The 26,200-nt window shown below is 45.1% G+C and overlaps 1 protein-coding gene across 2 annotated transcripts in view; it reads right to left on the bottom strand.

Annotated features, from left to right (window-relative positions):
- Positions 1 to 26,200, bottom strand: part of ace (angiotensin I converting enzyme (peptidyl-dipeptidase A) 1) — a 189,415-nt gene that overhangs the window by 77,754 nt on the left and 85,461 nt on the right. The window contains exons 6-10 of one of the 2 annotated variants that reach the window (XM_078529837.1): positions 23,753 to 23,850; positions 12,516 to 12,688; positions 11,603 to 11,826; positions 2,097 to 2,241; positions 1,896 to 1,994 (exon numbers count right to left, since the gene is read on the bottom strand). In XM_078529837.1, coding sequence (XP_078385963.1) covers positions 1,896 to 1,994; positions 2,097 to 2,241; positions 11,603 to 11,826; positions 12,516 to 12,688; positions 23,753 to 23,850 — 739 coding nt within the window. Of the gene's footprint in view, positions 1 to 1,895; positions 1,995 to 2,096; positions 2,242 to 3,117; positions 3,275 to 11,602; positions 11,827 to 12,515; positions 12,689 to 23,752; positions 23,851 to 26,200 lie in introns of those variants that run through there. The other variant, XM_078529839.1, reaches the window with a different exon arrangement.

Here is a 26,200-nt window from a genome sequence, read left to right as displayed (position 1 = left end):
TCCTTCAACCTTCTAAACACAAGGGTTTGTAAATCAAATAAAAGCAAAATACTGCAGATACTGAAAATCTGAAATAAAAACAGGAAGTGCTGGAAAAGCTCAGCGGGTCTGACAGTATCTCTGGAGAGGGAAAGGGAGTTAATGTTTCAAGTCCAACATCTCTCTTCTTTGGAAGATCAATTGCAAATCAAGTTCATGTAACCTGTTCATTTAACCCTTTTAACCCCTGTATCATTCTGTGCTGTACAACCTCTGAGCTCTATAAATCCTCACTAAGGTTAAGTGCTAAAAGCTGAATGTCTGATGATTCATAGTCACTCTTTGATGTTTCTTTCCTCCCTCCTCCCCAGTTTTTTCAAACCTGTCTCAAGAAGGGGTTCACTTCCAATGGTACTGCCTGTTCTCTGCTATCTCACAGATTCTGAACAGGGAGCTCATAACTCCAAGGGGTCTAAAAAGAGTGGAGATCGAGGAGGGAGAGATGGAGCTGTTATTGTCATCATCCCTGCACTGTTTGCAAAGGCTCCGATCACTGGATTGTGACTGCCTCCTCCCCTATAACAGCTATGTCACCTTAGCCCGGGCTTCTATCCTCAATGTGATGCTGAATCAGAGCCACATGGTGGGGGTCAGGCTGCTCGGTGCCTTCCTCACTCACTCTCTCACTCACTCACTTCCCTCACTCACTCCCCCTCACTTCATTCCTCACACTCCCTCCTTCACTCGTACACCCTCTCTCACTCGCTCCCTCCCTCCCTCACTTCTTCTCTCGCACTCTCTCTCCATCTCTCAGTTCCTCACCCTCTCCTACACAATTGGCCACTTGCTCCCCTTACCCAAGCCCGCCTCTTGTATCAGGTGTTCTGAGGGGAAGCACTAGCCAGGATCACTAACAGCCGACTGACAGGGGAAAGGATTAAAAATTAACATGTTGAAAATGGGGTTCTTCTGAAATTCAATGCTTTTGAAATTAAACTTACATTAAAATTTTAAATATGAATGAGCCTATTGCAAATAGGACTCTGAGCCTAAATAGAAAGGGGAGATGGGCTGAAACCTCACTTTTATTGGACAGTAACATTGTCCAATCTGAAAGTGTAAAGTTTTGCCATGTGACGGAGGGGTGCGCTGCAGTGGTCAAGCACCAGGCAGGTGCTCCAGTCAAGTGGCTATCTGGGAAATGTTAAACATTGGCCACACTAGAGTTCCCAGCAACCTTCTACGCTCTTACTGAATGACTAACCAAATTCTGCCAGAAGAGCAAAGTATGGGCAGTGCTAGCATTGCCAGGAAAACAATCGGTGCTTCCATTCAATCATGCATGCCAGGGTCTCCATTTTCCAGTGTGCTCTCTGTTCTATCAGGTTTATTTGGGCAGAGTGTGGACAGTGGTCCTGCATTTTCAAGCACTTGGTCCCATTTAGTGTCACATGTAGCTATTGTCCCCAGAGCTCATTGCAACAGCTTGGCCTCTTCCCTGGTCCAACAAAGCTCTTCACACAAGAAAAGCAGCTTCCACTCTTTCCAAATCCACCAGGAAGACTACCTGACCTGCTGCATGCCACCTTTAACCAGTCCTGAATCTAAAGGCATGGGAACATAGGAACATCATGTGTTTCTCCTATGCTGTCAACTCAATCGCAAAGGTAGAATTTAATCTATGTTTTTAATGAGCGTGCATTAAAAGTTGGTTTCTGCGGCCATCAGGAATAATGATCCAACTTTCATCCCGTCATCTAAAAGCTGGCATTTTGCCTCCCGCACAATTAAGTGCCCTCATATGCCTGGTTTCCCACTCTCGGGAGCTTCACTAGCTTCTGCCCTAAGTATCTGGTACCTTTACCAAGCATTTGAAGGAGCTCTATCTGAAATCCTATTTCCTTGGACAACTTTACCTGATGTAAGGTGTGTTTGCCGGGATGTGGTACTTGGCACCAGGGTCAAAGTTCTTTTCATCTCTTGGAACTGGTGAGCAGATCCCTTGGTACTTTGTCCTGGAAAACACAAGACCAGTTAGAAACTAAATCCCGAGGCAAACCCAAAAATTCGGATCAACCTCTTGTCATGGGCCACTTGGTGTCTGGTTGTTGCTTTACCTCAGATACCACCATTCATAGTTATAGTTCTCTGGTGAAATCCGCCCATTGAACACTCCCCAGCGCCACTGGTCAATTAGATATCCAAATGGGAGGAAGGCAATCTTTTCCAAGGCCATTTTCAGGAGGTAGTTAATGTCGCTTTCTGTCAAGGAAATAAAGTGATTGGATTGAGTAAAATAGAAGCTGAGTGATCCTTTTACCCTTGCTAAGGTTTTCACCCCCCGCCCCCCCCACCTCAATTTTCTTTCCTTTCCTGAAGGTGCTGACTCTCTTTTGGTTATAATCTCATAGACATCATAGCTCTTCAGTATCCTACCCAAATGGGCATATAGCATATTGGGCTCCACGTTACAGGAGGGATATTGAGGCTTTAGAGAGGGTTCACTTGGGGGCTAATTGATATGAGGAAATACAAATACAGAGAAAGACTTGAAAAATCAACCCTTTTATTGTTGGAATGAAGCAGATTACAGGTTGATTTAATCTACATGCTTACAATTACAAAGTGATGGGACAAGGCAGATATAAGCAGACTGTTTACAGTCATTGTAGCAAGGCATAAACAACATACTTGCCCTCTGTGCTGCTGAAGTAGAGAGGAGAAAAACAACCAGAGTTCCTGCCCTGATCACCATTCAGGCACTCTTTTGCAGTGCGTCTGTGCACAGACACAACTTGGCTTGGCTGTGTTGCAATTGCCTGTCAACACTCACTCCCTGTAACACCTGGGAGAGCGGTCCTCCTCTGAAGAAGTACAGCCATGAAACTATCCCCTCAACAAGAGTCAGCAACTCCAGGGAAGGTGACATTAAAGTGGAGGATGGGGAAAAAAAAATCAAGAAATAGTGACTGGCTGACACAAATTTGGGTTTCGGAAGCCTATTGACCAAAGGAAAAAGCATTTCTATAGTATTTTTCACAATATCAGGGTGTCCCAAAGTGCTTTGATGACTAAGTTGGAAAAGTAGTAGCCAATTTGTGCACAGCCATATCCCACAAACAGCTATGTGATAATAACCAGTAAATCTGTTTCACTGATGTTGTTGTTTGAGGGTTAACTATTGGCCATGTCACCCAGTAGAATTCCTTTGCTCTTGTTTAAGAGTGGGGTTTTTTTTTTAAACATACATCTGAGGGGACAGACAGGGCCTTGGTTTAATGTCACATCCAGAGGACGATAGCTCTGACAGTGCAGCGCTCCCTCAGCACTGAGAGTGTCGGCCTGAATTTTGCGCTGAAGTCTCTGGAGTGGGACTTGAATCAATAACTTTCAGACTCAGAGGCCCTGAGAAAGGAGGAGACAGTACAACATAGTGAGGAGGAAATGTGCGCACCAGGGATTTGCTGCTTTTAAGGAATCAGAGAGTCATGTTCAGAGGGAATGCTGCCCAAACTGACGAGCAGAAAAAACGTTGGCGAATAATCACAGAACATCCAAGATGATGTAAGTCTGTGAAAGTTTTTCCTTGACTTTTAATTGAATTAAAATTCAGTTTTTTCTCCTATTCTGTGAATTTGCATTCACTACAGTGAAGATTGTCATCATTAGAGAATGGCTACTGCTTTTCTTGCTCTACATTAATAACCTAGACTTGGGTATAGAGGGCATTATTTCAAAATTTGTCGATGACACAAAACCTAGAAGTATTGTTGACTGTGAGGAGGATTGAGGTTGAGCTGACGAGGACATAGACAAGCTGGTGGAGATAGGTGGCAGATGAAATTTAGTGCAGAGACGCATGAAGTGAAACAAACTAGTAGGAAAAATGAGGAGACACAACAAAGTAAACGGTACACTTCTAATGGGAGTGCAGGAACAGGGGTATATGTGCAAAATTATTGAAGGTGGCAGGGCAGATTCAGGAAATTGTTAATAAAGCCTATGAGATCCTGGGCTTTACAAATACAGCCATAGAGTACGAAAGCAAGGAAATTATATTAAACCTGCATGAAACACTAGTTCAGCCTCAAGTGTAGTATCCTGTCCAATCCTAAACACTGCATTTTAGGAAGTGGCTCTGCCAGGAATGTCTAAACCTATTTCTTTATTTGATTAGATAATTAGTTTTTAATTGAATCAATTATTTTAATTAATTGATTTATCTAGTTTCAGTAGCTGATTTATTAAAGTATTAGCAAGTTACAATGACAAAAGAACTCTCTCCTACTATGAATATGAAACAAACAGAATAATAAGTAATGCCCCCTTACCCCTCTGCTCCAAATCCCCAATTACACTGAATTCCAGACTTAGCACTCAGCTTACAAAGCGTACTTTCACAACTACTCTGTGCTTCACATCTTCTAAAGCTCTCTCTATACTGACCCCTCAAATGCTCTCCGGATAATACAGCATGGGTTGGATACAGACCGTAAGTTTCTCTTATTTTTTATTATCACTCTCTCTTTCTCCATTTCTGGTGGAAGGAGCCAGGCTGAAGGTACATGTGTCAGAATTTTGGATGAGTTGGGAGTGAATGGACAGTCAGGGACGGGAGGAATAGCCAGGTGTTACAGAGCCAGGTGTTACAGAGCCAGGTGTTACAGAGCCAGGTGTTACAGAGCCAGGTGTTACAGAGCCAGGTGTTACAGAGCCAGGTGTTACAAATTATTTACAACTCAAACTGGACATTTAACGCAACAGGTCGACACTAGTGAAAATTTGAGGTTGCAAAGGTGTTTTTTATTCTTTCAGGGAATGTGGGCGTCGCTGGCTAGGCCAGCATCTGTTTCCCATCCCCAATTGCCCTCGAGAAGGTGGGGGTGAGCTGTCTTCTTAAACCGCTGCAGTCCATATGTTGTAGGTACATCCACAGTGCAGTTAGGAAGGGAGTTCCAGGATTTTGACCCAGCGACAGTGAAGGAACGGCCAATATATTTCCAAGTCAGGATGGTGAGTGACTTGGAGGGGAATTTCCAGGTGGTGGTGTTCCCATGTGTCTGCTGCCCTTGTCCCTTTAGGCGGTAGAGGTCACGGGTTTGAAAGGTGAAGTCAAAGGAGTCTGAGTTGCTGCTGTGCATCTTGTAGATGGTACACTCTGCTGCCACTGCGCGTCAGTGGTAGAGGGAATGAATGTTTAAGGTGGTGAATGAGGTGCCAATCAAGTGGGTTGCTTTGACTTGGCTGGTATCGAGCTTCTTGAGTGTTGTTGGAGCCACACTCATTCAGGCAAATGGAAAGTATTCCATCACACTCCTGACTTGTGCCTTGTAGATGGTTGAAAGGCTTTTGGGAGGCAGGAGACAAGTTACCCACTGCAGAATTCCCAGCCTTTTACGTGCTCTTGTAGCCACAGTATTTACATGTCTGGTCCAGTTCAGGTCAATGGTAACCTCCAGGACGCTGATAGTGGGGGATCAGTGATCACAATACCATCGAATGTAAAGGGGAGATGGTTATATTCTCTCTTGTTGGAGATGATTATTGTCTGTAGTCATGTGGCATGAATGTTGCTTGCCACTTATCAGTCCCAGTCTGAATGTTTTTGTAGTAATTATCATTTTATTTAGTGTGCAATGTACCTTTAAGAATGACACTTGTTAAGGAAAATCATATGATCTGTAGTAACCAATAGGAGAGTAGCGCAGGCTACCTCATCAGTCAGTGCAGAGATAGAGTTGCAGTTGAAAGCACATGTGTAGTTGCTGCTGAGTATGTTGTAGATAAACTTAATGGGCAGGATTTTACCATCGGTGAGCAGGGGACAGGGCCTGCTTGCCGTCGTGTAAAATGACGCAGGATGACGACGGGCAGAACTCCCAATGTCACCCTGCCCTATTTAAATTTTCAGGAAGGTGGGGGCGCAGCAAAAGCAGCTGTGGGCCTGCTGACCTCTCAATGGCCAATTGAGGCCATTGACAGATCAATTAAAGTAATTAGCGGACCTGCCCGTCCAACCTTAAGGTTAGTGGGCAGGCCAGGAGCCCCGGCGGGAAGTAGAAAAAACACGAAACCTCATCCACATTTTTAATATTTTTAAAAGTAGAGGCGATCTCCCTGAGGCAGCACTTAGCCTCAGGGAGATGAAAGCGCTCTTTTGTGCGCATGCGCGAAAGAGCGCACTTTCGATTTTGGGATTCCCCCCCACCCACACAGGAAGCGCATAGCGCTTCCCTGCAGATGTCATGTAAAATGACGCCCTGGTGATTGGAGAGGGCTCACAAGAGCTCAATACAGCCAGGAGACAGGGGTCCAGATAAACTCCAAGGCAGTGCCAGTTCAGTGAAGCTAGCTGTCTAGCAAAGAGCTGAAGAATCAGCTAAATGAAGCCAAAGAGGCTATGGAAGCAAAAGTCACAGAATTTCCCAAGAAGCAGACAGATAATGAAGTCATGGGTAACTCAGCCACTGAGCTCAGGCAAGTTGAGTTTGCATCTGAGAGAAGTCTGGCCAATAGTGAAGTCAAAAAGAAGGCCGAGATTAAAGCCTGTGCTAGAAAGAAGAGGGCAGGTAGAAAGAAGATGCAGAAATACTAAGTAGTAACCAATAGGAGAGTAGCATGGGCTACCTCAGCAGCCAGTGCAGAGATGGAGTTGGAGTTGAAAGCACAGGTATAGTTGCTGCTGAATATATTCTAAATAAACTTAATGTTTCCACCCAAGAAGTGTCTGCAGATCAACTCTATCATTAATAGTACAACTCAGCCATCCTATAACAGTTTTCCAGGTCTTGCTGCATATGGACATGGACTGCTTCATAGAAACTAGGAGCAGGAGTAGGCCATTTGGCCCTTCGAGCCTGCTCCACCATTCATTATGATCATGGCTGATCATCCCAACTCAATAGCCTGCTCCCGCTTTCTCCCCATACCCTTTGATCCCTTTCGCCCCAAGAGCTATATCTAACTCCTTCTTGAAAGCATACAGTGTTTTGATCTCAACTACTTTCTGTGGTAACGAATTCCACAGGCTCACCACTCTCTGGGTGAAGAAATTTCTCCTCATCTCAGTCCTAAATGATCTATCCCATATCCTCAGACTGTGACCCCTGGTTCTGGACTCCCCCACCATTGGGAACATCCTTCCTGCATCTACCCTGTCTAGTCCTGTTAGAATCTTATAGGTTTCTATCCCCCCTCATTCTTCTGAACTCCAGCGTGTATAATCCTAATTGACTCAATCTCTCCTCATGTCAGTCCCACCATCCCAGGAATCAGTCGGGTAAACCTTCGCTGCACTCCCTCTATAGCAAGTACATCCTTCCTCAGATAAGGGGACCAAAATTGCACACAGTATTCCAGGTGTGGTCTCACCAAGGCCCTGTACAACTGCAGCATGACATCTCTGCTCCTGTACTCGAATCCTCTGGCTATGAAGGCCAACATACCATTTGCCTTCTTTACCGCCTGCTGCACCTGCATGTTCACGTTCAGCGACTAGTGTACAGGAACACCTAGGTCTCATTTCCCTCTCTCAATTTATAGCCATTCAGATTATAATCTGCCTTCCTGTTTTTGCTACCAAAATGGATGACCTCACATTTATCCACATTATACTGCATCTGCCATGCATTTGCCCACTCACTCAGCTTGTCCAAATCACACTGCACTATCTCTGCATCCTCCTCACAGCTCACCCTCCCGCCCAGCTTTGTGTCATCTGCAAATTTGGAGATATATTTAATTCCCTTATCTGAATCATTAATATATATTGTGAATAACTGGGGTCCCAGCACCGATCCCTGCGGCACACCACTAGTCACTGCCTGCCATTCAGAACTCTTCCTACTCTTTGTTTCTTGTCTGCCAACCAGTTTTCTATCCATCTCAATACACTACTCTCAATCCCATGAGCTTTAATTTTACACACTAATCTCTTATGTGAGACTTTGTCGAAAGCCTTCTGAAAGTCCAGATAAACCACATCCACTGGCTCCCCCTCATCAACTCTACTAGTTACATCCTTGAAAAATTCCAGTAGATTTGTCAAGCATGATTTCCCTTTCATAAATCCATGCTGACTCTGTCCGATTCTGCCACTGTTTTCCACGTGCTCAGCTATTAAACCTTTTATAATGGTCTCTAGAATTTTCCCCACTACCGATGTCAGGCTGACTGGTCTATAATTCCCTGTTTTCTCTCTGTCTCCCTTTTTAAATAGTGGGGTTACATTAGCTACCCTCCAATCTGTAGGAACTGTTCCAGAGTTTATAGAATCTCGGAAGATGACCACCAATGCATCCACTATTTCTAGGGCCACTTCCTTAAGTACTCTGGGATGTAGATTATCAGGCCCTGGGGATTTATCGGCCTTCAATCCCATCAATTTCCCCAACACCATTTCCCTACTAATACTGATTTCTTTCAGTTCCTCCCTCTCACTAAACCCTGTGTTCCCCCAACATTTCTGGTATGTTATTGGTATCCTCCTTTGTGAAGATAGAACCAAAGTATGTATTTAGTTGGTCAGCCATTTCTTTATTCCCCATTATAAATTCCCCTGTTTCTGACTGTAAGGGACCTACATTTGTCTTCACCAATCTTTTTCTCTTCACATACCTATAGAAACCTTTACAGTCAGTTTTTATGTTCCCTGCAAGCTTACTCTCGTACTCTATTTTCCCCTTCTTAATCAATCCCTTGGTCCTCCTTTGCTGAATTCAGTGTCTGAGGAATTGTGAATGGTGCTGAGCATTGTGCAATCAGACATTCTGAAGGTTTCAGTGGCAATGGAGCGGAGGCCGGAGCGGAGATGGGTATGGGATGGAAATAGACGGTGTTTGTGATGGAAATGACGTGTCTGCCATTCAGTCCTCTCATTTGAATGTTCTTCAGATCCTTCTGAAAGTCCAGCTAAATAGCATCCACGGGATAGTGTTGATTAAATGGATTTAATTAATAAAGTGGTCCAGCAGGTTTGTGGGGTTTGGAGAATTTTGATCATTTAAGCAACTGAGCCAGAAGGTGTTTGTTGGGAGTGCAATGTGAACATAAATGGTTAGTAGGGGAATAAGGAACCAAAGCAGGAGTCTGAGTTAAATGAGTGCATGCAGGGTTTTGATCTGGCTAAGATCTTGGGGTTGATGTGTTTTATCTATGAAATCATCAGCACAATGCTGAACGGAGGGTGAGGGAGGTGTAGGTCGTACATGCAAAGGATTTTCATTGAAACCTGTTTAAGGTTCTATCCAAGCAGAACCCTGGATAATCCTGAGTACATAAACTAGCATACCTGTCTGCCAAAAAGTAGCAATGTAACTTTTTAGAGAATGAGGAAAGGAGAATCTCTGATCTCTAAATAGTTTAACTAAAGTCCAGGAGGCTTAAAAAATATTCAGAAAACTCCCTGAGCAAATTCAGATCAGCCATGATCATATTGAATGGTGGAAGAGGTTTGAGTGGCTGAATGGCCTACTCCTGCTCCTAATTGTATGTAACACATTGGTTGCCAATGGAAGAGACTGCTGGAACTCCAGACTTACACATCCAGCTTTGCATATTGCACAGTAGATTTACATCGAACAGATGATGAATTTACGGTGTTTATTGTACATTTTTAGTCAGACTCCATTTGCGGAGGTGGATTTTCCTGCCTTTCCCTATCTTATGAGGCACAGAGCTGGTTAATGTAGGATGGCTTGTTCTCTTTGGAGAAGGAGGTTTACTAGACGATGAAGTAGATTAGCGATAGCCATCTGGATAGTCTCTGTGGTGAGGCATTCAAATACCAGATGATATTGGTTAAAAATTTGCTTTTCCTCTTCATTGTGCAGAAGATGCTCTCAATTTACGGCCACAGTGAAGGAGGAACAGGGAGGGAGGGCCAGTGGGTTAGGTCTGTGTACCCATAACTCCAGACTTGTTTTCCCAGGGGGTTCCCTAAATCCTTGGAACCGGGTAGTGAGACCCTCCAGTAAGAGTGCTGATGAAATATGAGGGACGCAGATGGTAGGGGGGCAGCACATTCTCAGCCCTCACTTTCCTCTCATTCTGGCACACGAATAGCCTCACAATGCTGAAATTTGTGCTGAGCGGACTGCAGAAAGCCACCCAAAGATTAAAGGAGGTGGAAGGCAAGTAAAAATTCACCCAACCCCATCCTCGCAGCCAGAAGGTCCCAGTGCCAACCTTTCTGGAGAGGCCTGTTAGATACACTCCTGTTCTTCCCCTCACTGATTCCAACACAAGGTTTCATCAAGAAATGCACCTGCACTGGGAGGTGGGAATGCCTTAGGTCTAAAAATTGAGCAAACTGCTGTTCCAGGAGAATGATTGGCCCTGAGGAGTGAGGAAACAGGCGAAAACCTGGATGAAGAGATGAAGAATAAGTTACCAGGGAAGGTCACTGAACAGTTTATGGAGAGAGGAGAGATAAACTGAGCAGACAGATCAGTGGGTGTTGAATTCTATCAAAGGGATGAGGCACACATGGGTACAACGTCCTTGTCCTGTTCCTAAACATTCCCCCTTTATCTTGTTAATTCTTACAGTCCTTGAACCTGGCATTGAAGGAACATTGAGCATCTTATCAGTGCACTCTGATTGCAGACATAGCAATCACTCCTTTCAATTTGTTCAACATTATGAATTATGTCTAAAAATAAGATAACCATTTCAAATTTCAGGAGTTATTCAACATGAGTTAAATGTCACTGTCCAAAAGCAATTACACAAGAGGATATCAACTACTGCTCAGCATTACAGTCTAGAAATACAACAATGAAATTTTGTTGCAAGACACTGGAGTCTTTTGAAATCCAGCCTTGGCTTTGCCTCATACCGAGTGTTTGTTGTACCTTGCTCTTTCTCTTATTTTCTCTAATCTTGGGGTTATTCTTCTTTTGGTACTTGTTTTGTTTTCCCCGTTTAGGGCCCTCAATAATTAAAAAACACTTGCCTCCATTTTGGTCATATCACAGGAGCAGAAAGTATTCGTCCAATTTCCCTTTGAAAATTACTATTGAATCAGCTTCCACCAGCCTTTCAGGCAGTGCATTCCAGATCATAACAACTTGCTACGTAAAAAACTTTCTTCATCTCCCCTCCTGTTAATCCAATACAAGCTGATTGGTGAAGCCAGAACCAAAACACAGAGATTTTCTTTATTGGGAAAGATTATTGACTTTGTTCAATCTCACAGCTCTCCTCCCACTCAATCCAGTGTCCCAGCTGTCACCGATTTATATGCACTTAAAGACAATTAATACCCATCACCTGATCCTCTTAATCTCAACAATGTAATTAACATGAACAAACCTTAACAATGTAATTGACATAATATTAACACCTCCGATTCTTTCAATTATCTTAAATCTGTGTCCTCTGGTTATTGACACTCCTGCCAGATTCTCCCTATCTACTACTATAAAGAGTTGCACAGCCTTTTGAAAGAGCTATCCAATTAGTCCGATTCTCCTGCTTTTTCCCACATAGCACTGCAAATATTTTTCTCTTTAAGTTCATATACAATTGCCTTTTAAAAATTAGGAGCCAATCTGCTTCTACCACCCTTAAGCCATAACGGGATCTGTTCTTCATTTTCTGGTTCGGTGAGGATTCCTCTTACCATTGTCATTCGTGGCAGATTCCAGTAGTCCAATTTCTTTCAAGTGACTGGGTGTGGACACTGAGAGTGCCATTACGTCTCCGATTGCTTCGTGGAAGCCTGGGTTGGCCCCACTCCTGAAGCTGACTGGTTGATCCTTGTACTGAAGATAGTATTCCACATGGCCCATTTCATGGTGCACCGTGAAGAGCTGCTCCATAGTGACTGTCGTGCACTGTTTGATTCTGGAAAGTCAGATTGGGGTGGGAGGATGGTTAAGGTAATCTTTTGCAATAGGGCCCAACACCTTACCTGTGGCTTTTGATCACCTCCAGAGAAAAAAAAACAATTGTTGACAAAGGACCAGTGAATAACCCCTCATTAATACCAAGACTGCTATTTATATAGCACCTTTCACACCCTAGAGCACTTTACAACCAATGAATAACTTTGAAGCCAGTCATTGTTGTAATGTAGGGAACACAAGAGATAATTTGCACACAGCAAGACCCCACAAGAATCAAGTAAGCTAATGCCCACATATTCTACTTTGGTGGCGTTGGTTGAGGGGTAAATATTAGCCAGGACACGGGGTGTCCCCTACTCTTCCTCAGATAGCACCATGAGATATTTTACATAGTCCTGAGAGGGCAGATGATTATAATGTCTCATTCAAAAGACAGCACCTGAGACAGTGCAGCACTTCACTGAAATGCCAGCCTAGATTTTGTGCTTGGGAACCTGCAGTAGGACTTGAACCCATAACCTTCTAAGGCAGGAGCGAAAGTGCTGCCAATTGAGCCTCAGCTGCTATCCAATAGCTTCATCAATGTTATATCATGCAACCACCAAAATGGTAAAAGGCAAACTAGATGGTCCTTGAGCTTACATCCCATGTTCCTAAACTTTTTGATCGTCTATACATTCTACCAACCTGAAGTCCTTCTGGTTGTAAAAGTCCCAAGCAGATGCATGGCAGACAACTTCCCTCCCATCCTTGGGTTTCTCAAGCATTGACTCATCCCAGAATTCCTGTGGCATCGGGATGAGCCCCAGGGATTCGAAGAACTTCTCCGATTCTCTGAACATGTGAGTGACATTCCATTTCTGTAAGATATTGCAGGAGAAAAGAGGTGAGGGATTTATCCCCAGAACAGCTGTCCTGGCACAAAGGGGAATGGGAAACTCATGGACAATCCGCAACACCTGCCTTCCGTGATCCTACATGCTTCATGTCCCACATTGTGACCTCTAACCTTCGTTCAACCATGACCCTAAAGTCCTCTGACCTCAACACAAACTTAACCTTGGACCCACCCTCCCTTTAGGTGAAACAGCCTTTTTAGTTTTTTATTTGTTGTTTAAACAGACATAACATTTAAAAAAACATGGTGATAAAATTAATGAAAATCAGCATGTGTTAGGGACAGGAAGGGATAGGTATTAACTGCATTGGTGCTTGCTGCTGCATTTCCATATTCATTTGCTGGTGTCCCCACTATTCTAATTCAATTAGTAATGAGCAAGTGACTGCTCATTATTGCTGGTCCATTTATTTATTCTCTGGTGACTGTGCAACTCCATGGGTTGTTAATTGTTAGGAGTTGATTTTTCAGGCAACTTTTTTGGTGGAAACATTGAACTTTATTTACAAGGCAGCAGCGGGTACATGTGTGCATTTAATTCTATAACCAAAGAGGAATTCTCTCCTCGAGGTTCCCCGTGGTGCTAACTCATTGGTTTATACAGAACATGTGATCTTAGAACACAGGATTATTCTTAAAGCTATGTTTATCAAAACTATAATTACTACATTCCTCCCCCTTTAATTTTTCTTGTACATTTTGTATTTACAAGGATATTTATCTCATGACATTACAATATTTACACAGATCATGAAATTACAAGTTCAGTCTTTCAGGTAGTTTCCTGGTCCGTGTGGAATGTCGTAGCTCCACGATTTCCAATTCTTTTGCAAGAACCACATTCTCTGGAACCGCATTAACATCAGGTACCTCCTTAGGCTCAGGCAGTTCAGTGTCGTCCACTCCGACAGAGACATCGGGCATGTCTATCCTTGGTTGAGCAACCTCAACAGCAACCACAGGTTCAGCAATGGTTACAGGTGGAACAGCATTTTATTGGGGTATCTTCGTTCTTCTTAAATGACCCATGTGCTTATGGGTGATCCAACCCTCCACTTCCACGTGGTACAACAATGGTCCGGTCACAGAGCTTACTCTGCCAGGTAACCACTTTGGTCGTCCACCGAAATTCCTTACGTATACTGCTTCTCCAACAGTAAATTGTCACTCGCGACTATGCAAATCATGAGTCGCTTTTTGGTTCCTTTGACTTTTTTCCACCTTCCCCTCCACATTGGGAAGTATCAGGTTTAGTCTTGTTTGAAGACAGCGCCTCATCAGTAACTCTGCATCCTCTTCCCACGTGTTTTCTTCTTTCTACCACAGAGTTTAGTCTCAGCCTTCTTTTTGGCTTCACTGCCGGCCAGACTTCTTTCAGGTGAAATCTCAACTCGTCTTAGTTTGGTAGTCGAGCTACTCATGATTTCATTATCTACTCACATCTTGGAAAGTTCCATGACTTTTGCTTTCAAAGCCTCTTTAGCTTCAGTCAGCGGATCCTTCAGCTCTTCCGTCTTCTTGGATCTGTTGGCTTCCTCCTGGAAACTTGAACATTGCTGCATCTTCTCTGCCAACTGGTCCTTCAGTTTGCTCAGAGTGACGTTAAATTCTTCCTGTTTCTCTTCGTAATTTTGCAGAGGTACAAACTTTGACCTGAGGGACCCTTGTAGCGTGTGAAGGTCTTTCAACAGGTTTTTCTTTTCTTTGCGAAGCTCACTCACTTCATCTTGAATTCTGTTATTCAGCAGAATCTCTCTTCTGCTGTTCTTCCATGTCGTTGTTTAAGACAATCTTCATTTCTTCAGGTTGCTGAATGGCTACACACTCCTTTTTCACCCTATATTGCAGTCCTTGGACTCTCCAGGCCCTTTCTGAAGTACCTTGTCTTGTTCCTTTTCCAACTCAGGAGCTCTTCCTGCTTCCTTTTGAAATCTCACTGGCCAATCAAGTTAATTTCCCTCAACCAATTTTGACCTAGAAGGCTTGGTCCTCTGCCTTCTAATACCATCGCTGGTAGATGTGCTGATTGGTGTCTATAATAAACAGTTACTCTGATGATACCTTTTACCTGGATTTCTTCGCCTGAGTACATTTTCAACTTGGCAGAGGTTTGTTCCAAATTTAATTGTTCAGCATCTTTATTTAAATATCTGAAAGTGTGTTCTCCTACTATAGTGGTAGAAGCACCAGTGTCTACTTCCATTTTTAAGGGTTTACCGTTCACTTGCAATGTGACAGTAATTGGCTCTGTCTTACCAGCTTTCATGCTGAATAAGGAGTAAATCTCAGAATTGGTTGTTTCTGGCTCTTCCAAACTACATACTTCATTTGACTTCGTTTGTTGCCAGGAGGCCTGTTTAAATCTCGCTTGGCAATGTTTCAATATGTGCCCACTTCTGTGACAAAAATAACATACCACCTTTTTAAATTGCCAATCATTAGGAGCATGATTGTATCCACATCAATAAAAATTATCCTTCAAATTTGCTGCTAAGCTGTTTCCTCTAAATTTTCGGTTAGCAGGGGCTGTTTCCTGCTTCGTTGCGGAGTCTCGGCTTTTCGCGTCACTTTTGGATGACCTTTCCCGCCCAACCAGGAAAATGGTGTCATTTTGCGCACCTTGAATCGCTGCAAGCTCTATTTCTAACGCTTTCTTAAAATCAAGATCCACTTCAGCCAGCAATCTTTGCCAAATAGCATCCTCTTGCACGCAATAGACTAAACGATCCCTGAGCATATCATTTACAGTTTCACTGAAATCACAATATTCCATTAATTGTTTTAACTTTGTCATATAGCTAGCAATGGTCTGCCCTGGGGCTCTATTCCGTGAATTGAACCTGAACCTCTGCATTGTGACTGAGGGCTTGGGTTGAAAATGGCCCTTAACAAGGTCTACTAATTCACTGAAGGTCTCCAAATCAAAGGCACTGGGAGCCATCAAGCTTCGAATTAAACTGTAGGTTTTACTCCCACAAATACTCAGGAGAATCGCTCTCCTCTTTTTGTCACCTGTGATTTCATTGGCTTGAAAGTAGAAAGCAAGACGTTCTATATATTGAGACCAGTCATCTGTGGCTGGCTCAAAGGGATCAATTCCACCGAACTGTGGCATATCGGATTTTAGATATCGGACTATTTAGATACTCACAATCAGTGGGGAAGGGACAGCACCAGATCTGATTTATCCTCCTCCCCAGCTTGTTATAGAGTAGATTATCCAGGCAACTTTTCTTGGTGGAAACATTGAGCTTTATTTACAAGACAGCAGCAGTGGCTACATGTGTGCATCTAACTCTATAACTAAAGAAGAACTCTCACCTAGAGGTTTCCTGTGCTGCTAACTCATTGGTTTACACAGATCATGTGATCTTTCAACACAGGATTATTCTTAAAGCTACAATCCTACATTTATGAAAACTATAATTACTACATTAATTCTCTGGCACCTGCTTCTCCAAAAATGTATTTATTCTCTGGTGTTTCTTCCTTCATTCAATTACTTGATACTTTTGTTCTCCTACCAGCTCTACTAATTAAAAAAAAATGTATTCTTCATTGCTGGCAAGGCCAGCATTTGTTGCCCATCCCTAATTGCCTTTGCATTGAGTGGCTTGCTAGGTATTTCAGAGGAAACTTAAGAGTCAACCACATTGCTGTGGGTCTGGAGTCACATGTAGGCCAGACCAGGTAAGGATGGCAGATTTCCTTCCCTAAAGGACATGAGCAAACCAATTGGGTTTTTACAACAATCCATGGTAGTTTAATGGTTATCATTACTGAGACTAGCTTCCCCCCCACCATTAATTGAATTTAAATACCATCAGCTGCTGTGGTATGATTTGAACACAGGTTCCCAGTGCATTAGCCTGGGCCTTTGGATAACTAGTTCAGTGATATTACCACTACACCACCATTTCCCCCAACTTATTTTCTGATTTGTGGAGTTATTAATTCATTTGGTCCCACAGCTCCATTAATCCAAATTTAAGAAGATAAGAAACAGGAGCAGGGGTAGGCCATTCAGCCCCTCAAGCATGCTCTCCCATTCAACAATGATCTTCCACCTCAACTTCGCCTTCCTGCACTACTCCCATATCCCTAATTCCCTTAGGACCCAAAAATCTGTCAACCCCTGTCTGGAATATTCAATGAATGAACTTCCACAGCTCTCAATTCAATCAATCCAAAGATTCGCAGTCTTTGAGTTTATTGATTTATTTTGCTGGAATGCTCACTGGCTGATGAATTTATCATTCCATGTCTGTGTACCACTCTATTAATTGATTCACTAGGTTAGTATATCTGTTGATCTTTGTATTAGTGAGTCACTGCTATCTCTTGCTTCTTTGATGCATTTTAAATTTGCTGCTGAGTTTGTTAGGCTGGTGCCTATTGCCTTATAAATAGATAATTCTGTAGTTCCCACCGTGCCAATGATTTTATTAATTGAAGGTCATTTAACTGTGCTATAATACACATACTTCAGTGAGTTTTTGATGTTATGTGACTTTGTGTTTAGTTTATGTTGTTTCAGGTTCTCTTTTGCAAGGATTTCCTCTTATTAAAATTTTCCAGTTCATTCCATTAATGCATAATCTCCAAGCTATCATTTCAGTTGTCCATTAGTTTAGGGTGCAATGTCACCAAACTCTTTTAGGAACATTCTGTGGGAGTTTTCATGGGGCTTTCTTGATCAGCACCTTGAATACTGTGTGTAGTTTTTGTCTCCTTATTTAAGGAAGGATGTTAATGCATTGGAGGCAGTTCAGAAAAGGTTTATTAGATTAATGAGTGGGTTGTCTTATGAGGAAAGGTTGGACAGACTGGGCTTGTTTCCACTGGAGTTTAGAAGAGTGAGGGGTGATTTGACTGAAGTATACAAGATCCTGAAAGGCCTTGACAAGGTGGATGTTGTAAGGATGTTTCCACTTGTGGGTGAGTCCGGAACTAGGTGGTACTGTTTTAAAATTAGAGGTCGTCCTTTTAGGACTGAGATGAGGAGAATTTTTTTGAGGGTTGTGCGACTTTGGAACTCTCTGCCTCAGAAGGCGGTGGGGGCGGGGTCATTGAATATTTTTAAGGCAGAGGTAGGTAGATTCTTGTTAGGCAAGGGAATCGAAGGTTATCGGGGTTAGATGGGAATCTGGAAATTGGAACAAGCAGGTCAGCCATGATCTTATCGAATGGTGGAGCAGGCTCGAGGGGCCGAATGTTCAACTTCTGTTCCTATTTCTTATGTTCTTATGTAAATTTTGGCGGAAATCTCTTGCACATATTGAGCTTTCCACCGGTTTTACACTGAAGAATCCCCCCCAATGAAATTCCCAATGAGAATTTTTTTTTGAATATTATAGATACAAGCTACTTGACAACTTCTTATAAATAATATATTATATAGATATGATTTCATGTAAGAATTATAGAAACAGGGATATGGTGCCTGATAATATATTTTGAAAGAAGGCTATAGCACATACATTTATATATATCTATAAACTAGATACAGTAACAAATACAATATTAAATATATAAAAATATGGTACTTTACATATAGCATAGATACAATGATATGGTACTTTACATCCATTATAGACACTGTAACATGAAACACATTAAAGCAATTCCACAACCAATGGATGAGATCTAAGCTCTGCAGTCCTGCCTCAACCAGTCGTGAATGGTGGTGGACAATTAAACAACTCACTGGAGGAGGAGGCTCCACTAATATCCCTATCCTCAATGGTGGGGGAGCTCAGCACATCAGTGCAATAGATAAGGCTGAAGCATTTGCAAAAATCTTCAGCCAGAAGTGCCGAATGGATGATCCAACTCTGCATCCTCCGGAGGTCCCCAGCATCACGGATGCCAGTCTTCAGTTAATTCAATCCACTCCACATGATATCAAGAAAATCTGAAGGCACTGGATACTACAAAGGCTATGGGCCCTGACAATATTCCAGCAATAATACTGAAGATTTGTGCTCCAGAACTTGCTGCGCCCCTAGCCAAGCTGTTTCAGTACAGCTACAACACTGGCATCTACCTAGCAATGTGGAAAATTGCCCAGGTTTGTCCTGTCCACAAAAAGCAGGATAAATCCAACCCGGCCAATTACTGCCCCATCAGTTTACTCTTGATCATCAGTAAAATGAAGGAAGGGGTCATCAACAGTGCTATCAAGCGGCACTTGCTTAGCAATAACCTGCTCACTGACGCCCAGTTTGAGTTCCGCTAGGGCCACTCAGCTCCTGATCTCATTAGCCTTGGTTTAAACATGGACTTAAGAGCAGAGCTCAAGAGGTGAGGTGAGGGTGACTGCCCTTGACATCAAGGCAGCATTTGACCGAGTGTGGCATCAAGGAGCCCTAGCAAAACTGGAGTCAATGGGAATCAGGGAGAAACTCTCTCCGGTGGTTGGAGTCATACCGAGCACAAAGGAAGATGGTTGTGGTTGTTGGAGGTCAGCCATCTCAGTTATAGAACATCACTGCAGGAGTTCCTCAGGGTAGTGTGCTCGGCCTAGCCATCTTCAGCTGCTTCATCAATGACCTTCCTTCCATCATAAGGTCAGAAATGGGGATGTTCGCTGATGATTGCACAATGTTCAGCACCATTCGCAACTCCTCAGATACTGAAGCAGCTCATGTCCAAATGGCAAGTAACCTTCTATATATTACAGATATATTATTTGATAATGTATTATAGAGAATGTATGTGATGAGGTATTACTGATAGAAGGATAGGGTACCTTCATACAATATAGATACTGGGGTGCAGTATTTCAATTGTTTTATAGGTACTGGACATAGCTGCTTACAAATATATGGCATATACTAACTGATGATCTCTTATAGATAAAAGGGTACAGTACCTGTTATATACATTATAGATAATATACCTGATACATTACCTGATAATATATTACAGATAAAGCGATAAAGAGCTTGATGCATAACAAGTACCAACTTACCTACTGTGGTGGCACTCAAATTTATAACTTCAAAATGTTTATGCTGACCCTCAGGCAGAATCGTCCCTGAATTGCACAAAGTTCGGTAGTGGGCGTGAAAAGTGATGTTTTTCCTGCCTGCGGGGGTGGGGGGTTTTCACGCTGTATTGTCCGCTTCCCGGCATGTCCTGCCTCATTAATAATGCATTCACGGTAAACACGCCGGATCGCGGGTGGGAGGGCTCGGATTTGCCCGCCACGCCATGACCTCAGTGCTTCCTCGCTCCGGACGCTATATTTAAAGCAGAGCACAGCCATCTTCAAGTCTTCAGACCAGGACCGCTCCATGTGACAGTTGGCCCCAAAAGCAAAGAAGACATTAAGCCCCAAATTTAGTGACGACTCACTGGGGTGCCTTTTGGATGCCTTTGAGACCTGCCACGATGTCCTTATCTCTGGTGGTGGGAGGTCCACAAGGGTCACTAATACGGCCTGGGAGGTGATGGCAGCGGCGGTCAGAACCAATGGAGAACAGAGGAGGTCAGCCAACGGGTGCAGGGAGTTGATGAATGCTCTCATCCGTTATGCCAGGGTAAGTCAACCACCTCATCACTCTCAACTCACACACACACAAACCCATCACACATCCACAGGGATCTCACACCTGAAGGGACAACACCACTAACTCACACTCACACCCTCACATTTCCATCAGGCTCATATCCTCTGCAGCTCGCGTCCTCACCCCATCCATGGCTCCGCTCACCACACAAACATTCCTCACATCCTATCATCTGCTGTGGCATGTGTCCTGCTCACACTCTCTCCATTTCTTTGCATACTGGAGAAGCTGGCTGACAATTGAAAGGAGAGGTCCCAGACCTGGAGTGGAGTGGCCCACATTAGGCCCCTCACTCACTTTGAGGAGGTGCCATCGTGCTGACTGGTGAGGACCTGGACCGTGCCTACACCTACAGTGAGGTCGGTGGCGAACACTCTCCTGAGGATCCTGCACCAGATCATCCCTCTCTGAACGCAACTGTGAGTTCTCTCTCTCCTGCTTTTGACTCTGCTGCCATGCACTAATTATCTCTACTTTGGTTCACAGGGAGCTCTGCCAAGTGACCGACACCCTCAGGCAGCCAGTCCCTCAGCTCCATCCAGGTCCTCACCTCCAGCCAGGAGGACACCTCCTCCATTGAAGAGCTGGAACTAAGCAGCCTGGAAGACCCGTCACAGCGTTTACCCACACCCTGCACCAGCGCAGAGACACACAACTCGGTGGGACCTAGATCTAGAGCAGGCTCAGATTCACATTCTGGTGGTCACCGCATGGGCACGTGTCTGCAGCAGGAGGAAGCAGGTTCAACCAAGCTCCCCGGCACTCGGAGGACTGCTGGGGAAGAGACATCTGAGTCAGATGATGAGCCTCTGGATTTGGCCTTCCAACTCATTGTGGAGAGTCAGCAGAAGGTGGGGGAACATCACACAGAGCCGTTGGAAGCCTTCAACAGAGTGGCACGTGAGTCAGAGGAGTGCATCTGCCTGCTCTCTGATGAAGTGATGCTCACATGTGCACATATGGAGGTTTCAAAGGGAAGGATGGAGACCCTGGTCCAGCACAATGTGGAGAAGAGCGCAGACCTGCACTCCATTGCGGTAGCCATGGGTGAGTGCCTAAGTGGCAATGCGAGAGGCAAACAGGGCACCTTGATGTCCCTCCAGGTGCTCCTTCCCCTCAGGAGACAGGCCAGGGCCCTTGGGCACCCAGTGGGAGGAGGAGCAGCAACTGGAAACCCCTAGGTCATCCACTCAGGAATCTGAGGCTGCCTACACACTGTGAGTCCCCTTTTGCATATGACCCCCTCAACGTCGTCCTTTGTCATTGCAGAGGAAGCAGCTGGCCCACAGGAGGGCAACCAAAGCAAGCTGAGGCCCTCAAGGCCTCGGCTCTCTAGAGGACGCACATCGAAGTCATCAGAGGCAACAGGGCCAATCATTGGACAGGTTGTCTTCACCCCTGCTGAGGATGTCAGGGCAGCACCTAGAAGAGGTGGTAGGCCTAGAAAAGTTAAGAAATTTTGAAATCAAGTGGTTGCATGGGTGAACATATTTTGTCACTTTATAAACTGAAAATATATTCACTTTCACTGAATAATGTATAATGTTGTCTTTTGGCTTCATTTGCAGGCTTTGTGAGTTCTCCCCCTGTAACCCCAACCCCCTCTAGTAGTCTAGCTGCGTGCCGCAGGATCTGGAGTGAATCTGGGGAGAGAAGTGTGTGTGTGTGACGGGGCCTTTTGGAGCCTCGTGCAAGCTCTCTCCCACGCACACAGAGCCTTCATCCATCACATTCATCTCACTGTCTTGAGCATTTTCAGTGCTGCCGGCTGGGGTTCTCCTTCAGTTGTCCATCTGAGCCGACTACCCACTGATCGCACTCCCAGCAGCACCTGTGCCCGTCCAACATGAGGCTCTGTTCCCTTTTGATTTCAACAACCATGGTAGTTGTGAAGCATACTGTTAGCTCCCCCATCCTTTCCACCCCCCCAGTCACCCATGTCCTTTCCCCCATCACTGTCAACTCCCCTGGTATCACCTTCCACCTCCCCACCGTCACCTACCAGCCCGAACCCTCGTCTTTCCAGGGTGTCCAGGTGAACGTGCATGTTCTCTACCTTCCTGAAAATCCCATCCCCATCCACATTGACCTCCCTGACCTCGTCCTTCCCACATCCAGTGTCCACATTTGCCTCCGTGTCCACACCAACCACCATCGCTGCCCCTTCCACTGGTACTGATGCACCCTCACCTTCCCACCCTACTGGCTCGCTCTGCCCCCTCTCACATTCACCATTCCATCCTACCACCCTTAGTTTGCTCCCCAGGAGGCTCACATTGACTCCACAGACCCCTCCATGTACGTTCACCTGGACATTCCATCCCCCCCTTACTACCTCCTCCCCCTTTACACCTTCTCCACCCCCCAACCTCAACCCACCCAACACCTTCACTCCTCCTCCCAATTTCACCTCAACACTTTTGCCCCAGGCCAACCTTACCTCCTCTGACACCTTCGCACCCCCTCCCAACCTCAGCCCCCCACCCCCGGCCATAACACCCTCACCCACCCCCCCACCAACTCCCATTCTCATCACCCTGCCTGGTACACCTTCCTCTCCCACTCACACCTAGACCTTTCTCTCCCCCATCGCCACCCACCTCACTTCACTGCTCATCTGTACCTGCGCTTGGCGAAGTCCCTGGAAGGTGGTGAGAGCCCATGGAGAAGTCCCTGAACTCCCGAAGCAGGTCTGAAGCATCAGTGAATTCGAAGCTGCCGCATGGAGACCTCCCATTATCCGAAAGCTGCTTTGCGGTGGAGCCATGTCCATGAGAACCCACGCAGCATGCAATGCACGTGTCCCTCCAGGGTCCGGTAGCTGTAGACCTCCAGCAACATCTCCTCGGATGTCCACCATCCAAGCAAGGCCCTAATGGTAAGTCCTGACTTCTGCGTGTCTCGCTTGTCCAGACGGATTCTGGACCCGTGTGTTTTCCGGTGAAATGGTAAATCGGGCGTGGAGGGGGAGGGGTGCAATTCTTACTTTGCATCCTATCAGCAAATCGGTTTCACGGCAGCTTCCAGCGCGATTCGCGATCCGCAATGGCGGACACCATCGGGTGATCCCGCTGTGATTTCACGCCGGCGAGAAACTGACTTCTGCCCCTCCCACTGAATTCTACACCCCCCCCACCCCCCCACCCCACCACCATCCCCACCATCATCCCCACTCGCCATCCCCCACCACCATCCCCACTCGCCATCACTCCTACTGCAAACGGGACTGGAAAACTCCGCCTACAGTCTCAGCTGTTTCACGTGGCAGCAGGTTAGGCAAGAGAAAATTGTTCAGAGCCCAAAATATTGCATGAAAGTTTTATCGGTTACGTAATTACCTTCACACAGAGTCAATCATCCAGATTTTTCTGTCAGAGATTCCCGATTGGAAATACTAACCTTCAAGCCCCAACATTGCTGCAATGTGGAACCACACAAGGCAATCAACTCACCTTTGCGACCATCGTATCAGTGACATCGATATTGCTTTTGTTTGGGAATGGGATCATCATGTCATAGATGTTGTTCCATTGCTGGGCCCACATGTTACCTGAAAGGAGGAGAAAGAGCAAGAATGGATGCCTCTGTCCACAACAACACTTTGGCCAGAATTTTATACTCTCCACCCACCAACCCCGGTGGGTTCTGAGTTGGCGGGGCGGAGGGGTGTCCTAGTGTGTGGCAAGGAGTGAGAAATTGCACAGATTCCCTCCGGGAACCATGACCTGGTTGCGATTTTATGCTGGTGCGGACAGGGCCTCGGACGGGAAGCCTGCCCTCGCCCCAATTAAGGACCTTAAGCGGCCACTTAATGGCCATTAAGGGCCATTTCCCGCCCAACCTCAATTTTTAGGCTGGCTGGCGGATAACAGGTCAGAGGGGAAAACCAGGAAATAAACTGAGTTCAATCTCAGGCTGGGTGGTGTGGGGGGGGGGCGGTGGTGGGGGGTGGGTCACCTCCATCTGAAGGACCCTTCTGGCTGGGGGCACCCTCCTCTTTGGGCCCAGTGACCTTCGTCCCCCCTGCCCCGGCCTTTTCGCCAAGACTCCAATTGCCCCCCCCTTGTGACTGCCCCCTCCCCCCCCCTCACCAAGCTTTCCCTACCCTCCCCGCCCTTGGACCCCTGCCACTTACCTGTCCCCCAGTTCCCGGTACTTAGTTCCAGTCAGCTCGCTGCAGTGCCTCTTCTGGCCACTGCAGCACTGTGGCTGGAGGGTCAATCTGGCCGGCAGCTCTCCAAGGCAGGACTTCCTCCCGAGTGAGGGCAGTCTGATGCCCATCAACGCTCGCTAAAGCTTAAACTGGCATTTGGGCTGCTGGAGCTGGCGAGTTGTGTTCCCTCTGACTCGGGATCAGGCCTATGAATTTCTATATTGCCTTTAGCATAATGAAATCACCCATGGTGCTTCACAGGAGAGCAATCAGGCAGAATCTAACCCCGAGACAAAGAAGGACTGGTGGCCAAAATCGTAGCCAAGCAAGTGGAGCTTTAAAGTGGGTCTTAAAGGAGGATAAAATAGCTCTGCTGGTTGGAGAGAATGGACAGGAAACAGAGAGTAACCTTCAAGTTGGCAAGCTGTTATTTTTGAAGTGTCACAAGGGTCAAGTGCTGGAGTTTCAGCTGTTTACAAACTATATTGATGACTTAGATGACTGAATGTAAGCTATCCAAGTTTGCTGACATGCAAAACTAATTTGGAAAGTAAATGATAAAGAAGGTCCAAACGCCTGATTTTTACTCTGTGAGTGAGCTCAAATGATGCCCAAAGACACTGCAAATGGATATAGAGAGACTAATTGAGTGAACAAGAAGGTGGCGGATGGAGCATAACGTGGGGAAATGAGAAGTTAGACACTTTGGTTGGAAAAATGTGGAAATACAGAATATTTTTTAAACGAGGGGAAACTATTAAATGTTGGTCAAAAACAAAAACAGAATTACCTGGAAAAACTCAGCAGGTCTGGCAGCATCGGTGGAGAAGAAAAGAGTCGACGTTTCGACTGTTCTGTTGAAGGGTCGTGAGGACTCAAAACGTCGACTCTTTTCTTCTCCACCGACGCTGCCAGACCTGCTGAGTTTTTCCAGGTAATTCTGTTTTTGTTTTGGATTTCCAGCATCCGCAGTAGTTTTTTGTATTAAATGTTGGTGTTCAGAGAGGTTTGATTGTGCTGGTACGAGGAACACAGAAAGTTAATATGCTGGTACCACAAGCAAGTATGTTGGCAAGTGTTGGCCCTTACTGCAAGGACATTGGAGTACAAGAATGAGAAAGTTTTGCTGCAATTATTCAGGGCTTTGGTGAGTCCACACTTGGGGCACTGTGTGCAGTTTTGGTTTCTATACCTAAGGAATGATATATTTGTCTTGGAGGAGGTACAACAAAGGATCACTAGATTGATTCCTGGGGTGAGAGGGTTGTCCTGTTAGGAGTTTAGAGAAATGAGAAGTTATCTGATTGAAGCAGATTGAAGTACAAACCTGAACTTTTAAGAAAATGACAACTGAAGCAGAGGTGTGAACTGGTGTAGTCCAGTAGCTGCAGATTCTTTTGCTTGTTTTGGGGGATGTTTATGATGTTGCTTGGGAGGCGTTTGGACCTTCTTTACCATTTACTTTCTAAATTAGTTTTGCATGTCAGCAAACTTGGATAGCTTACATTCAGTCATCTAAGTCATCAATATAGTTTGTAAACAGCTGAAACTCCAGCACTTGACCCTTGTGACACTTCAAAAATAACAGCTTACCAACTTGAAAGTTACTCAATTATCCCTACTCTCTGTTTCCTGTCCATTAATGAATCCTCTATCCATGTTCATATATTATCCCACCCCATTGAGCCCTTACCTTGTGCAACAATGTTTCATGTGGCACCTTTTGGAAAACTTGAGGGCTTGGCAG

This window comes from Cetorhinus maximus, chromosome 25 (assembly GCF_964194155.1).
Source record: "Cetorhinus maximus chromosome 25, sCetMax3.hap1.1, whole genome shotgun sequence".
In the NCBI taxonomy this organism is placed as follows: Eukaryota; Metazoa; Chordata; class Chondrichthyes; order Lamniformes; family Cetorhinidae; genus Cetorhinus; species Cetorhinus maximus.
This window is presented reverse-complemented; position numbering and strand designations above follow the sequence as displayed.